Consider the following 16,464-nt stretch of genomic DNA (forward strand, 5'->3'; position numbering starts at 1 on the left):
TTGTGTTTTTCTCCTGCCTTCTACTTTTTTCTACACTGAACATGCATTCTTTATGTAATTATTAAAAGCAAAAAAAGGTTTTAAAATATAATTTCATGCTTACAAGACCTTAAATAGAATTCTATTTGTAAAAAGCATGATACTGTATTCTGCAAAGTAGCCTTTGAGAGGTGCAAGAAAGTAGAGCTAACATTAAAAAGCCCTGTGAAAGATTTGGTACAATTTCCCACTGACTGCACACTTAGAATCATAGTAGTCAGTCACTAAATATTAGTGGCCCAGATGTGGTCTGATTTTCATGACGTGCAACTCTAGGTTTCAATAAATGTCTCTGGGAAATCATGGAACAGCATGTTTTTATGTGGAAAGTCAATTGCTACTAAGAGTTTTGAAATAAAAACCTAAACTCAATTAAATTGGAATAGAAACTGTCACAAAGACAAATGGAAACTACAAATATCCTATTCTAAGTAGGAGATTTCTTGAAGGAGGGGATTCCTGAGCAGGGCTGGGACTATGGTGAGGTAAGTGTGGCACTTTCCTCTAGCACAAAATGTAGGAGGGGGACTCAAAAAACCTCAGTAATCTAGACAAATAATAATGCAGTATTTCAAAACATGAAAATTTATGCACAAAACCCACAATGAACCAAATATCAAAACTGTAGTTAACTAAAGACAGGATCCAAAGGGGTGAGATTCGGGTGAGGTGAGATGAATTATACAAAATATTGGTATTTTATTCATCATGAGTATTTTGCACTCATTTTAGTTTTTGAAAAATATTGCATAAAAGTGTTATTTCTCTTGATTACTGAATTTTTGGTGTCCCCTTCCATTTTGCATCCAAGGGAATACCTCACTTGTCCTAGTCCTGTCCCTGTTCCTGAGCAGCCTTGAAGGATAAATTCATGAAGAAAGGGGGAAAAGGCATTACAGTCAGAAAGACAGCTACATACACAAAGGCAAGGAAGTAACACAAAAGAAATCAGAGAAAAAGTTGTCCAAGGATATGTGAAAGGAGTGAACAGCTCAACTGTGATTATAGATCCTATATTGGTACTGTCACGGTCTAAGTTGTGATTTTCCCCATTCCCAGCACCCTCAGCCCTACCTAGGTATAAGAAAGGAAAAGGGAGATTATAGCATTGGTCCATGGTTGTAATCGTACCAGGCAGGTCAGAGGGACAGGAACTTGAAGCAAATCACTTAGGTGATTAAATCGAGGATCCAGATGGATAAGAAAGGAAGCTTTAGGGAGTTAAGTATTATTGTTCTTGAAAAGGTCAAGTGTAATTATATTGCAAATGTTCTGGACTTTTAGGATACAATCAATTCTCCTCATAAATACTTGCTCTGTAAACCTAAAGTGATATAAAAATTCTGTAGCTACATTACTCTGTTTAACCCAGAAAGATAATGTCATATCTTTTCTCCATCAACCATCACTGGTTTCTTTCAGGTGTGCTGTGTTTCAAGTCACTCTCTCAGTTCTCAAAATTCTCTGAATTGCAATAGATCTCTCTTTCACTAACCTAGTCACCTGTGGTTTCGAATAAATAAAGCATATGTCCTCTTTTTTCTCACATTTCCCCTAAAATAAATGCAAAAACTTAGGGACCCTCTCAGACATTATAATCATATATTTACTGCTTTTAATTAATCATAAGTTTAAATAAGTTATTAACTACGCAGAAAATGTGTACCACTTTATGAGATAAAATGAGTATTGATATTATTAAATGTTTCATCCTGTTTTGATAAAATCTGAAAGAAATCCAATTATATTTTTAAAAATCAACACCACTGGGGCACCTGGGTGGCTCAGTCGTTAAGCATCTGCCTTCGGCTCAGGTCATGATCCCAGGGTCCTGGGATCGAGCCCCGCACAGGGTTCCCTGCTCAGCAGGAAGCCTGCTTCTCCCTCTCCCACTCTCCCTGCTTGTGTTCCCTCTCTCGCTATGTCTCTCTCTGTCAAATAAATAAATAAAATCTTTAAAAAATCAACACCACTAATCTATGCTATTCTAGTTCTGAATTCAAAATATCCCAACACAGACCAAAATATACCATTTTAAAGCCAAATCTCACCCTTAATGGAAATATAGGTAAGACAAGAAAAGACAGATGCATTATAGACTAAGGTACCTCAATTAGCTATTAAAGGAGGTTTCTCCAAAAACTGTATTTTAATTTATCCCTTTGTCCGGTACCCCAGATTACACCACAGGTCAATATACCATACTAAGATCTGAAATGTGTGGGGAATATGCCTTTCTTTTGTAAAGTGGAGAAACAACTTTTAAAAACACAAATTTGGGATGCCTGGGTGGCTCAGTTGCTTAAGCGTCTGCCTTCGGCTCAGGTCATGATACCAGCGTCCAGGGATCGAGTCCCACATTGGGCTCTTTGCTCAGTGACGAGCCTGTTTCTCCCTCTGCCTGCTGCTCCCCCTGCTTGTGCTCTCTCTCTCTCTCTCTCTGACAAATAAATAAATTTTTTTTTTAAAAAACACATTCATTCTCAGATCAATTTTAGAAGAAAACAAATGGAAGTAAGGGATCTAGAAACTGATTCCCTTAAAATTGCATAGTCCTTGGAAAGAATTTTACAGGGGTTTGCCTACTCTAAATTAAAGACCAATGGATTAATGCATATCATAATAAATTGACTACTATTTACTGAGCACCTACATCTACCAAGTATGATAGGCAGTTCACATATATTATCGCTAATCCTAAACAACCCTATGCAATAAGTACTGAATTATCTTCATTTTACAAATGAGGAAACCAAGCTTAAAGCAGTTATTTGCCCAAGGTTTTATAGCTGGCAAGTGACAGAGTGGAGATCTAAACCCAAATCTGGGGGCGCCTGGGTGACTCAGTCGTTAAGCGTCTGCCTTCGGCTCAGGTCATGATCCCAGGATCCTGGGATCGAGCCCCACATCGGGCTCCCTGCTCTGCGGGAAGTCTGCTTCTCCCTCTTCCACTCCCCCTGCTTGTGTTCCCTCTCTAGCTGTGTCTCTCTCTGCCAAATAAATAATAAAATCTTTAAAAAAAAATAAACCCAAATCTGACTCAAAGTTCATGCTCTTTGCATAACACTTTGTACACATCCAATGCTACCAGACCTCTCTTACCTTTAGTACATCAGTGGGGTTGGCTATAGTGGAAGATATCACTCCTGACACTACCCCACAGATCATATTAATTAGAAGAGTTTCATCTGTAAAAAGGAAAAAAAAAGTCTGTATTAAGTACTAGTTTCAAAGAACAGAGTACTCATCTATCAGAGGAAAGGAACCCTGGGCAGAGAAATGACTGTAAGAAATGAACCACAGGGGCGCCTGGGTGGCTCAGTCGTTAAGCGTCTACCTTCGGCTCAGGTCATGATCCCAGGGTTCTGGGTTCGAGCCCCACATCAGGCTCCCTGCTCCGCGGGAGGCCTGCTTCTCCCTCCCCCACTCCCCCTGCTTGTGTTCCCTCTCGCTGTGTCTCTCTCTGTCAAATAAATAAATAAAATCTTTAAATAAAAAAAAAAGAAATGAACCACAAAGCTTATGAAACTAAAGAAACTCAAATATTTCTAGATCCCAAATCAGTACTGAAACATAAATCATTATTTTTTTTAAAGTATTTCTAAAAGACACTGGAACGTGTCCTATTATTCTATATACAGCAACTGCCAGTAACCCACATAAATTCAGAATGTGGTATTTCTTCTTCAATCATTTCAAACACCTAAAGAAAATTCTTTTGTCCTTTTCTGGAGAATCATCAACTCTAGAAGACTTAGGAACCAAATGTTAAAAAATAAAAACTTATATCTTAACAGAAAAGATTACCTAAATATTGATTTTGACTGGCCTTGATATCTACTAGCTTCTATTTATTTAAAGAAGATTCTGTAGACAAATATGAAAAACCAGTCATTTGAAACTAAATCTGCTCAGCAAAAGAGAAAAAAAGAAGAAACCACAGAGCATAATGTTCCAAAATGAAAATTCCATCTTCACCATGCCTCCTTACCATGAAGAGCCTACAAATAGAAACTAGGTAAACCCAAGTGAAGCATCTGTGAAAGGAAATTATTTTAGGAAGCAAACCCTTCCGAATCCTCAAAGAGGCTCCAGAAAAAGTCAATTTAGGACAATAAAGTAATTCAAAGACATTACTAATCAAAAGGCTCTCCAGCTATCCCCAACCATGCAAAAGCCCTAGGCCTGTGGTAAAATAACCATTAAGTACAGTACCAAGCTGGAAACACTGCAGCAGCACACTTAGAGACATATGATAATGCTGAATGTGGGTAAGGTGGCCACAGTATAACAGAATCTAGAACAGTCTAAAATTACTCCATCTAACAAAAGCTTATCAAAATTGGCAGCTAGAGAATTGCTTATAGCTGAAGTCCTTTTGTTGATGAGGACAGCATTAATTTTCTGGACAAACTTACTCATGTTCCCTCTGTGATGAGCAGAACCCTTTTTTTTTTTCTTTGATAGGAAAAGGGACAAACTTAAAGAGCAGTTCCCTCTATCCCATATATCACCTCTGCAAGGATTAATCCCAAGTCAGTAGGACCTTGCTTTGTCCTTGCAATGACTGTCACCCACTCTCAGGCATCCCATGATGCATGCTTCTCAGTAAGCACGATTTCAATAATCCCTCTGAGTATTACCCTAAAAGAGAATGAGTCTATACTGACCTTCTAAACGTTCTACAAATAATCTCTTCAAGCTTTGGTAAATGCCAATTTTAATGGTGCCATATGATGCCTGTCTTAGTAAGGCAGGGGCAATTCTGCCAAAAAAGAAAGAAAAAGTCAATTATACTCAACGCGCACTTGTAGATTATACATATCTAGTTTACTCATTTCCATTACTCACCTCATTCCACCCAACTACATCAGAATATGTTTTTCAAGAACCCATGGAACATTCACGAAGAGAGCACATTTGGATCATAAAACAAACCTCAACAAATTTAAAAGAACTGAAGTCATATAGAGTATGTTCTCTGACCATAATGGAATTAAACTAGAAATCAATAAGGAAAATCCTCAAACACTTGGAAATTAAACAACACATTTCTAAACAATCCATGGTTCACAAGAACTCTCAAAGGAAATTTTAAAAATATGCAGAACTGAATGAAAATGAAAATTCAACCTATTAAAATATGTAGGATACGGCCAAAGCAGTGCTGAGAGGGAAATTTATGGCACAAAATGCTTACGTTAGAAAGGAGGGAAAGTCTCGGGCAACCCTCTGGGGTCCCCTCCCTCTTTAGGAGCTTTGTACTATCACTTTACTATCTCAATAAACTTTGCTTTGCTGCCCACCCAAAAAAAAAAGAAGAGAAAGAGAGGAGGAAAGTCTCAAATCAATAATCTAAGTCCCTAACTCAAGAAATTAGAAAAAGAAGAGCAAAGTAAACCCAAAGCAAGCATAAGGGGAAGGAATAATAAAGAGCATAAATTAATAAAATTGAAAACAGAAAAACAGAGAAAAATCAATAAAACAAAAAGATAGCTCTTTTGAAAAAAATCAATAAAATTGATAAAACTCTAGCAAGGTTCACAGTAATAAAAAGAAAGAAGACATAAGTCACCAATATCAGGAATGAAATGGAGAGCACCACAAATTCTGCAGCCATTAAAAGGATAATAAGGGAATGCTATAAATGACTTTATGCTCATAAATTCAAGAACTCAGAAGAAATGGACTAATTCCTTGAAAACTACGAACTACCAAAACTCAAAATGAAACAGATAAAAATGTGGGAATCATCAAAAAAAGATGAAACAGATAATCTGAATAGTCTCATAACCATTAAAACATTTTTAATTTATAATTTAAAAGTTCCCAAAAAGGAAATCTCCAGGCCCAGATAATTTCACTGGGGAATTCTACCAAGCATTTAAAAAATCAACACCAATCTTACACAATCTCTTCCAGAAAAGAGAAGAGAGAATATTTCCCAATTCATTTTATGAGGCTAGTATTACCCTGATACCAAAACCAGACAAAAAGAGTACAAAAGCAAAAAAAACTATATGCCAATATCTCTCAGGAATTTAGATGCAAAAATCCTTAACAAAATATTAGCAAACCAAATCTAGCAATGAAAAAAAGAAGTATACACCACTATTCACATCATGGAGATTTTTTATTTTTTTTTATTTATTTGGGGGGGTTATATGGTATCATTTGTTTTTTATTAAATTCTTTTTTAATTTAAATTCAAGTAATTAACATATAGTGTATTATTAGTTTCAGAGGTAGAGTTCAGTGATTCATCAGTCTTATATAACAACCAGTGCTTATTACATCACGTGCCCTCTTTAATGTCCATCACCCAGTTACTCTATCCTCCCCCCAACCCCCTCATGGAGGTTTTTTAAAAATCAACCGTACTTCCTAACAATTGCAGATACATCTTTAATCTATCAAGGAGGTACAGAGCCAAGATTTCACCCTATTTAAGTTCCGCTTATAAACTGAAGACATTCTCACTCATACCGTATCCTTTGAGATTCTTCCAAATTGCAGAACTACACTTTAGTAGTTATAAATAGAAAGAAGACAGCAGCTTGGATGGTTATGATTTTTAAAATGATGACTAAATATGCATATTTCTGACATTATTGCTTGCTATTAGAAAAAAATAATCTTGTGATTATCCATGCTGATTAAAGAACAAGATGAAACAGCTGATCCATGATTTACTAGCTTCAGAATGTATTACTTGATCTTTTTCCCTAAGAAAATTATCTTTTAAAATTAAGTCTAACACAGGTTAATAATAAAATTGATGTCCATTCTCTGAGGAGTAAACTGGTAACCTGAATGCAAGAGTGACCTAGGAAATGGCAGCAGATACATGACAAAATGGATGATAAACCACAAACCTACAGCTAATTAAAAGTTGACAAATGGATGGGTCTCCCTCTCTCTCATTCTGCATTTTAGGTTTCAGCTCCCAGAACAGTATTTCTTTAAAGAGGAAAATTTTAAAAGAACTGAGTATTTGGCAACTCAGGAAGAATATTACAGAAATATATACAGTTAACTGGTGCTGCTATTCACAGTGTGCTATCGATGACTCTCAGGAAAACAGGAGAAAGCCAATGCTGCAATGAGATATCCATTTTAAAACATATCACTTAAAGCCAGATGAACACAAAATCCAAAGCTCGAGACCTACAAGCAAGTGAAATATAAACTGGCACGTCAATATTGAATTACAAATTGGAATGGTGAATATGAAGGGCACACACTATCAGACAGCTGAAATACATGGCTCCTTTAAAAAGTATTTCCCTTCATGATGTAAGGAAAGAATCCACTCTCACCCAGAATACAGAGCCAATACACCTTCTTCTTTATAGATGCGGAACAAGGCATGAAACATTCCTCGGTATTTTATCTCTTTAAAGCGAACATCAATGCTTTGGCCTTGAACTTGAAGTCGCGTTTTGGTCAAGTCCACAGGGAACGTTCCTATAAAGAAACACACTGATTTATAAGTTTTTCCAAAGAGTCACAGTTAAAATTTTGGCCGAATTTAAGCCAATGACAATTTTAAAACATAAGACGAAGTTCTTTTTATAACACACAGAGGGTATCTCTACTAGGAGTACCACTGTCAGAAGAGTTGAATGTGGTAAAGTGAAATATACTGTATTGTATCTAAGCAGTAGGATTTGACCCACAGTATAACTGAAACTGTGAAGTGCTTTAAGATGGTCCTAATATACTATAAATACAAAATAATTTAAATGTTTTATTCATCTGTAACATACAATTTGGCATTTGTCTCTTCCTCTGTCCCCCATCTCATCTCCCCACTTTGCCTTCATAAAATCTCCCCAAATTTTCACAAAGAAGATAAGAAAGCATGGGATTGCTGTTCCAGGTACCCTTATATACTATTAGAAAGCTTTGTGGTTTTTTTTCTTTTATCTGTTTACAAGAAACAAATAGTTCCCTAATATTATGAAAGATAACAGCAAAGTCCTATTTGGTCTACTCATCTGGATTCCCAGGTAATTCGGGACTAATACCAGCAGAGTGCTTAGGAAATTTCTTTAACCAACTTCTTTTATTACATCAACACACAGAAGTGGCCATTACATTGACAAAATATGTTCCAGGGAATCTTTCAAAGTCTAAAACTAACAAGGTGATTATGTAGCTCTGGTCACTGATGACCTTGATATCACAACACCAGAGCATTTGCCAAGAAAGTCAACAAAGATTAATGGATTAGAGTCACTTATGAATATTTTAGGAAAGAGAAAATTTGGAAAATGAAAAAACACAATCTAAAAATATTCCAAAATTAAAACCAAATAGAGAAGAATCTAGTTTGATCTTATTAGTCAATTTTCTTCTAAAATGGGACAGAGGTTTGAAAAAAAAGAAGTTTGGATACTCTCTAAGAAAGCTATAAACAACTTAGCATAAAGGAAAGACCATTAGTGCAAAAATATAGCAGAAACCCCTATATTATCTAACTCCCTTTACCTTTTCATATTACTTAAGCCTAGAGCAAATTAACAAATCATTAAACTATCAAAAGAGCTTCTTAAGTTTGACTTTTCTTAATCTCACTCACCATACCATTTGTAGTACTTTCTCAGAAAATATTACTTGATGGCTTAGAGACAATAGTTTTAAAACAAACAGAATGAGCTTCTTTTCACTTTTTTTCTAGTTTTCACCAAAAATAACTGTCACCATAAGCTACCATCTATAACATAGAAGCAGATTTGTCAGTTTTCACATTCTTACCAAACTCAGCAACAATAGAGGCAAGGCCGCCATATACAAAGGGTTTCCAATTCAGACCAGACATCTCATGGCTTACAGTGGCACTTTTCTGGTGCTAAAAATAAACACAAATCAGAACAAGGCACAAGAGTGAGGAGCATTTGTTAGTGTCTGATCATATTATTTATATCAACAAAATTGACAAATAAAACAGATGTAGAGGAAAAACCCTACCAAGTGGAATGAAACAAAATGGGGAATCCTGTTTTATGTGCTGGATGATCATGAATGTGTTCTTTACTGCCATTCTGTATGGGTAGGCGTGCAATTCCCTCAAAGATCAACTTGCACCCTTCATTCTCTCTAGTTTAATTTTATCCACGTCCCCACCCAAAGAAGAGGTTTCAGTCCATCCAGCACAACCAACTTAGACATTCAACTAGACAATTACAAGTGAAGGAACCTGGAGTTCAAATTATATAGGCTGAGGCATCTCATAAAAGCAGTTCATGGTATTCTGTTACCTTGATTCGGGTGCAAAGCAAAGGCTGACACCACTCCCCTTTCATGTTCTTAGACCTCTCATCTCTCTACTAAACTTCAGGGTTTTAGTTCATCTAGCTACTTCTAGCTATATACAACTTCTCCCCTCAAAGCCCAAGCTGAACTAAGTACTTTTTTGTCTTCCTTCTGATTCCCAGAGGAATGAAAACAATATAAATGATGTCTCTCCTCTCTGACATTTAACATATATCCATCTAGTGAATTTCTTTTTCCCTGGCCTTTTAAAGCACACACATATAAATATTGTTTTTCTTTGATGTTTAGACTCTTTAACAATGTATTTCTATTCCCAGCCCCCTATCCTTCTTCCCCATCCCACCCCCATTAGACCTGTCATCTTCAATCTTTTCATTTTTGTTTTTTCCTGCCACTCTCAGCTATTTCTCTGTTGGATTTTATTTTTTTTCCACAGCTCTGCCCTTTAGGTTAGTGGTTTTCAAATTTTAGGTGCACCAAAATGATCTAGAAGGTGAATTAAAACATAGTGTTGGGCCTCACCCTCAGAATTTCTGATTAGTGCCCTGGGTTTGGCCTAAGAATATACAAGTTTCCAAATAATGCTGGTGCTTCCACACTTTAAGATCTACTACTGCTCTATGCATCACCTACTAAATCCTGGTCCAGATGGAAGTAATCTCTTTTAAGATGGACTCTGAGATTTCTTTTAAATTATTCCTTTCCCAGAACTTCACAGTACGTATACTACTGAATTTCAAAAACATTTTCAAGTGTTTTACAGTCAGGAATAAAGATTAGGAAGTCAGACTGCCTATGTTCAAATCCTGACACTACCACTTACTAGCTCTGTGACCAAGTTACTTAACTACTCCATGCCTGCATTTTCATAAAATGGGGATGATAATAAATACTATCTTATAGGTTATTGTGAAAATTAAATGATATATGTAAAATACCTAGAAAAGTAACTGGCACCTAGTGCAACTATTATTTTTTTAAGTTTATTTTTTTAGTAATCTCTATACCCAACATGGGGCTCGAACTCACAACCCCAAGATCAGGAGTCGCATGCTTTTCCAACTGAGCCAGCCAAGCACCCTCTAGTTCAACTATTAGCTATTATCATTACTACATTTTGAAAAGTACTCAAAATTACATTTTAACAGCTATTACTTGCTGCTCACCACCCCCACTGCCCAATCTGAGGTTAGCACCATTGAGTCACAGTCTCTTTTTAGGGGAGACAAGGTTTTGCTTTACTTCCACAAAAGGAAATCTCTGTAACTAAGCACAAATGAACAATTTTCCAAAGAAGACAGCAAACATGCAGACAAATGTTTTAGTAAGAGGCCACAAAAATAATTATGGACACTTCCTTTAAGCATAGTGTGATCAGCCAGTCCATCTGATACATAGAGTCTGGAATAGATAGCTCTTTTGGAGGAAAGTTGTTGAAAGAAATTCTAAAAAGCAAAGTAGGAATAGGCACTTCAAGTACCAGCTGCAGTTTGAAATGAGTCTTGAGTACTATTACCTTATTAACATTTTCAGTTATGACCACATTTTATTACAATTGATAGTAAAACATGACACACATGGTGAGAGGGTAAGCATGGAAAAGCAAGGACCATGGCATATCCCCTCTCTTAGTCAATAGAGAGGGCATTCCCACACACACACACAATTTAGAGATTTCCCAAAACAGTCAAGCATTTCAAATGGCTGCTATGCTTCTCTCCAAAGCTTTCTTTTTACAACTTCTTTCCACTCATCTCATTACAGAGAAAGCCTCTATCAGAACTTCACTACCTGCTGCCCAGACTTTTAATAAGGAAGATGTTCCCAGGGTTCAGGGAACAATACATCAGTTAAAGGCAGGGGGCAGAGCCATAGCAGGGAATGGAATTTTAGGTCAGTCAGCCCAGGGGTTCCTTAATGAAGTTTTCACAATTCTGAGGTGAAATGAAGAAAATAAGAGCACCTAGTGCTTTTTTCTTCAGCTGAATGTGTTTAATTTAAAGAACTATCTATTAGGAAATCATGTTCTTCCTCCTGGAGCATTTTTTTAAATCACCTTTCCTGTATGAAATGTAGTTGGTAGTTGATTTGGTTTAGTATTCTTCTTAGTAAAATAAGACTGGCTACCTTAATTTGTGCCTCCTCCCCACACTTTCACTTAAATGTTATTGGTGCACGAAATCCAAAAGTCTAGGGACCACTGGCCAAATTCAACACTGCTACCACTCCCTCATCTGTCAGTAAAATCCCTTTTCCTCCATGTTAGGAAAGAATCTTGTTACGAAAAAGTCCTTTATATCTTTAATTAGGTCTGCTTTTAGACATTCTTTCCTCATACGGAGCCAAAAGTCTGCTTTCCTCTAGTTTTCAACCATTTGGGGAGGTAATATTAAACATTATTTTTCCCTATGGGGGTCTTTCAAGTATTTAAAGACAGCTATCATGTTCTCCTACATCTTTCTCAGTGTAAACATCCACAATAATTTTCATCACTCACTATATTATACTCCATTTACTACAGCTGAAAATTGCAGTCACTTTTGTGGAGGCCATATCACACTACTAAAATCATTAAAATGCCAGCTAAAACCTCTAAGTCTTTTACATAAGGCCATACACATACATGCATGTCCTGTTATATCTATTCCACAGTTGTACAACGTTTTTTGAACATTCATTTACCCCCTTCTGTATCTTAATTTCAGGCACATAGGATGAGGTTTCTCTTCTAGTTGCCCCATGTTATTTTCTCTCTTAACTAGGTAAGATTTCTGAAGGCAAACACCATGTCTCACAGTACTTTTCATAAGCCTTGCACAGAATTGGGTATATAGCCATTAAATACTTGGTTGATTCCAGTGAAATGTCCTTTATCCATGTAGGCAGTGTGTATGTAAAAGATTATGTGAGAAATTAGGAAGTTAACTTGCTAGACCTGAGCAATGCTACACACTCTGTACACAACATTTTGTTTTTATTCATCCTCAGCGATTCTCTAATTCTCTTCCCCTGGCTTTTTGCAGAGAATTACTTGTGTAAAAGACCCCAAGAGTGCTAAAAATGATTTTTACTTGTGAGGGTTATCCCCAGATATGGGTAAAAGGAAAGAAGTCACATCTGAGTTAAAACAGAAATATAGTACCTTAAATATTTATCGCATAAAGCAGCCAATGAAAAATGTCTTTAAAATGCAAATGTGTTCTGAAGTCTAAGGAAAATCTGATCGCCTGAAGAGTGAGAAGAATGTCTTAGAACACAAGTTACATAGCACTACACTATTCCAAATATCTGCTCAGATAAATCTGGGTGCTTTTCTCACTTTCTCCTTTAAAAAAGAGTAGGCATTACAGATTCTCAGACTTCGGAGGTAATAATGGAAAGAGAAGCAAATATTTATTGAAGGCATACTTAATGCCCAAACCTGCAACATGCTATGGGTATAAACGTCATGTTAAAAAAAAAAATATGTTCTAACATATGACAATATCTATCATTCAACCTATCTTTCCTGGATAATCAAGGAGATTGGGGTGGGGATAAAGTTGTAGAAAATATAGTACCTGCCTTTCAAAAGCTTATAGTCTGGCAGAAGAAATCAAAGTAGTTCATTAGAGAAAAATTAAGCACTAAATTATATAGTACAAACTACAAGAGCAGGAGCATGGAAAAGGAGACAAACAGCATGGGCCTGAATAATTTGAAAGGCTTCTAGATGTGAAAGACTTAAAATGGGCCTTGCCAGAGTGCAGGCAGAATCAGGATAGGTGTAGGTAAGAGAGGGGTGGAGGATGAAAACAGGATGAACAGAGACACAAATGCGGAAAAAGCACAGCATGTGGAAGCAGGCATCAGTAGAGTTTGTTCCGAGAAGGAAGAGTGGAACCTAACTGGAACAGAGAATTCCCTTAACAGATTGAAACAATTATCAGACAAGAAGTACGGTAAGGAAAAGGTTACACTGAAAAGCTTAAAACCAAAATGCGTGTGTGGCAGCGTGAGAGGGATACTATAAGTTTTTGAACAGGGAAGGGACATGAGGATATCCACATTTTAGTTAGCTTACTAGGGCTGCAGCAAGCAGTGGATTACAAAGGAGAGAGGCAAAGAAACTAGCTTAGAATGGTATGAAGTAAAGCAGACAAAGTAAAGCAGACAAGATGCTTGTTGGCAATGAGGTTAGAGATAAACTTATAAAATAGAAACACAAAGGAACTTGATGATGTAGGGAATGAAGACAAGAGTTCATAATAACTCCAAGCATCCCTAGCCTGGAAAAAACAAGCAAACACTGACAGAAAACCACAAACGTCCCTGCTGTTACCTTGTCTGAGAATCTAATTCATGTTGATAATGGCTGTCATCCCAATTAGTTAGCTGAACTGCATTTTAATAGATGCCTTCAATGCCTTGACCTTAAGGAGTGGCAGGGGGTAGAAACTGAAGGGGAGCATCTTTTAACAGCATCCCTCACACTAACACAATGGAGGTGTTTGCTTACTCCGCTTACAATCACGGCCGCCGTTGCAAACTTCACCCTTAGAAAAATTAGGATTATTCCAGGAAAGATACCCATTCACCCTCTGGGTAGCAGGATCTTGCCAGTTCCTCAGCTGTCAGAGCGAGTTCGTGGAGAGAAGGGAGGCGCCTGAAGAAGGCGGCCTCCCAAGGGGGTCGAGGAAGCAGGGTTCAATCGAAGAAGTAAAACCACCGATGCCAGAAGAGTGAAAGACAGGGAAGGGACTCAGCTGAGGGGAGAGAGAGATCAAAGGACCGTTAAGCCCCTCCCAGGCCGGGAACCAGGCCAGCCCGGCCCCGCGCGGCCTGGCGCGGCCCAGCCCCGCTCCCCAGCCTGGAAGTCCAGGAGCTCCCCCTCACCTGCTCGGGCTCATCGGACGACTGGGAAGCCGAGGCTGCCACAGTCGGAAACGCCACCGCAATGCCAACCCGGAAGCATTGAGACCAACGGAAGTAACCAAGTCGTCGCCCCAGCAACGGTGGCACAGGCATTCCAACACCACCTCCTCAAAGCCTAAAAAAGAAGGCACGAAATGAGAGGTGGAAACGACAGGGGTCTTAACGGGGGAAGTCGAGCCGGCTGCGGATGCAAAGACCCAGAAAGGGCAACCTTTTGGAAGGTGTAGGGAGAGAGAACTAAGGCGTGAGAATTTGGCAGCTTCTGCAGCTCACATGCTCGCCAGTCGGGGGCAGAGATGTCGCCTGGTTACCGCGTTACCACCCACCTCGCGCGTACTAGGGCTAGGAAAGGGGCGGGGGTTAAGAGGAGAGCGGCTAGCCGAACCTAAGTGACGCGAGGGGCGGGACAATCGTAGTGAAGGGACGAGACAATCGTAGTGAAGGGGCGGGGCGGGGCGCCTGCGCGCAAAGTACGAAAAAGGAGGGAAAGTGAGGGGGGCGGGGCAGAGGACTTAAAAGTAGGAAAATGAGGGAAAGGAGTGAAGGGTATTTAGTGAGGTGCCCGAAGTCGGAGAGAAAATAAAGGTCAAGTAAATAAACCGCGGCACCAAATGGCCGCCAGGTATTAGGGACTGAGGAATCATACTCGGGCCCTGTACTCAAAGCACACAGTTGAGAAAAAACAGGTTGGAAACAGAAAGGGAGACCATAAAAACTTAAAGAATCTGAAGAGTAGAAAACCTAAAGGGGGAATCCAAATTAATCCGTACCTTACAATCAGCCAGAAAATGAGGAGCGAGCCTGAGATGCGGCTTCTGGCTCTAGCCCCAGGGACCGGAAGGGATATTTGCAAAGCACCCTGGGTAATTCCGTTGACCAATGGGCTACATTCGATTTTTAAGCCGCTCACGCAAAGGTTCCAAAATCCCGCGAGAATACAAAATAATACAGTTTGCGTGTTGCGTATAAGTAAAAGTGGGTCGATGCAAGGCAGTGGCCCTAAATTATTGTTGAATTAATAAGTATTTAGAATACTTTGTTCCGAAAGGATTTTTCTCATTTTAGTTAACACTTAGGTTTCTCCGCCCATTAAAAAATTTCTTCAGGCAGCACACATAATATTACCTGATGTGGAATGCTTACCAAGGACAGTGCCAAGAGCTTCGTGTGCAGACAACTACTCCATGAGACAGGTACTATTCTTTTCCCCTTTTGATAGATGAGAGACCTGAGGTTTTAAAGGAGTAACTTGGTATTGGCAGAGCTGGGACTCAAATCTGGGTCTGACTTCAGAGCTTAGGCTCTTAACTGCCCTGCTATACTGCTCTCGACTTTAATAGTACCCTTGTTACCTTCAGAAACTTTCTTACTAAAAATAGATAATATAAAAAAATGTGCATGCATTCCAAAATGTGAATTCCCTTCAATTTACATCTCAGCGAACACTCCCTTCTAGCCAAAAAGGGCTGTAGCTTAGAGTCCTTCTTACTTGGAAGAACTGTATTCTCTCCAACGATGTGAATTTTATGTCTCCAGCTGTGGCCTGGTCCTGTCCCTCACATCCAAGTCACTGAACCTTTATAAAATTAAGGCTTTCTCTGTGAGCAAATCACTGTCTTAACTTTTCTACAAGACTGCACTTTTGCCTCCTCAGCCACTGCCACCACCAGCTAGTCTCACTGACCACCCAGGTAAACTTTGTTAAAAGCAGCTTTGTTTTCAAATGACTTATTTTAAAAGTTCTACAATAGATGAATTAAAAGGAGCATTTGTAGAAACATAAACACATACCACACTTTTATTTAACACATTTGCTATTTGATTGTTTAGTTTGTTTTCAACATTTTTCTAAAACAACATAAAAAAGATCTAATCCTCATTATCAAAGTTGACCATTTTCCTTTTTAATTACCTTCTATTTGTAGTCTCTATCTCACAGACCAGTATTTGATTATACTCTGTCTTATGTTATGCCTGAATTCTGATCTCTCCAGGAGAGAAAGTATTCAAGAGGATAGAATCCTGGAATCTTCAAGTTGGAGGGGCACTTAGAGGTCCCTTCTATAATATTCATTATGTACAGTTATCTAGTGTCTGCTAGAATACTTCCAGTATAAGTATGCATCACAAGTCAGCCCATTACACTATTGGATAACTGTTAGGAAGTTCTCATTTATGTCGAACCAAAATATGCTTTCCTCTTTCTACTCTCCCAAGAGAAACACCTGGTCT

The 16,464-nt window shown here is 38.3% G+C and overlaps 1 protein-coding gene across 5 annotated transcripts in view; it reads right to left on the minus strand.

Moving 5' to 3' along the window:
• SLC25A14 (solute carrier family 25 member 14) overlaps positions 1 to 14,579 on the minus strand; it is a 30,061-nt gene extending 15,482 nt beyond the window's left edge. The window contains exons 1-6 of one of the 5 annotated variants that reach the window (XM_078063870.1): positions 14,444 to 14,579; positions 14,194 to 14,347; positions 8,800 to 8,893; positions 7,359 to 7,506; positions 4,710 to 4,804; positions 3,142 to 3,227 (exon numbers count right to left, since the gene is read on the minus strand). In XM_078063870.1, coding sequence (XP_077919996.1) covers positions 3,142 to 3,227; positions 4,710 to 4,804; positions 7,359 to 7,506; positions 8,800 to 8,893; positions 14,194 to 14,325 — 555 coding nt within the window. In that variant the 5' untranslated portion in view covers positions 14,326 to 14,347; positions 14,444 to 14,579. Of the gene's footprint in view, positions 1 to 3,141; positions 3,228 to 4,709; positions 4,805 to 7,358; positions 7,507 to 8,799; positions 8,894 to 13,639; positions 13,754 to 13,816; positions 14,064 to 14,193 lie in introns of those variants that run through there. The other 4 variants (XM_078063872.1, XM_078063871.1, XM_078063873.1 and 1 more) reach the window with 4 other exon arrangements.
• Between the last annotated feature and the right edge of the window lie 1,885 nt (positions 14,580 to 16,464).

The sequence above is a fragment of the Halichoerus grypus genome, chromosome X, assembly GCF_964656455.1.
Source record: "Halichoerus grypus chromosome X, mHalGry1.hap1.1, whole genome shotgun sequence".
Classification (NCBI taxonomy): Eukaryota; Metazoa; Chordata; class Mammalia; order Carnivora; family Phocidae; genus Halichoerus; species Halichoerus grypus.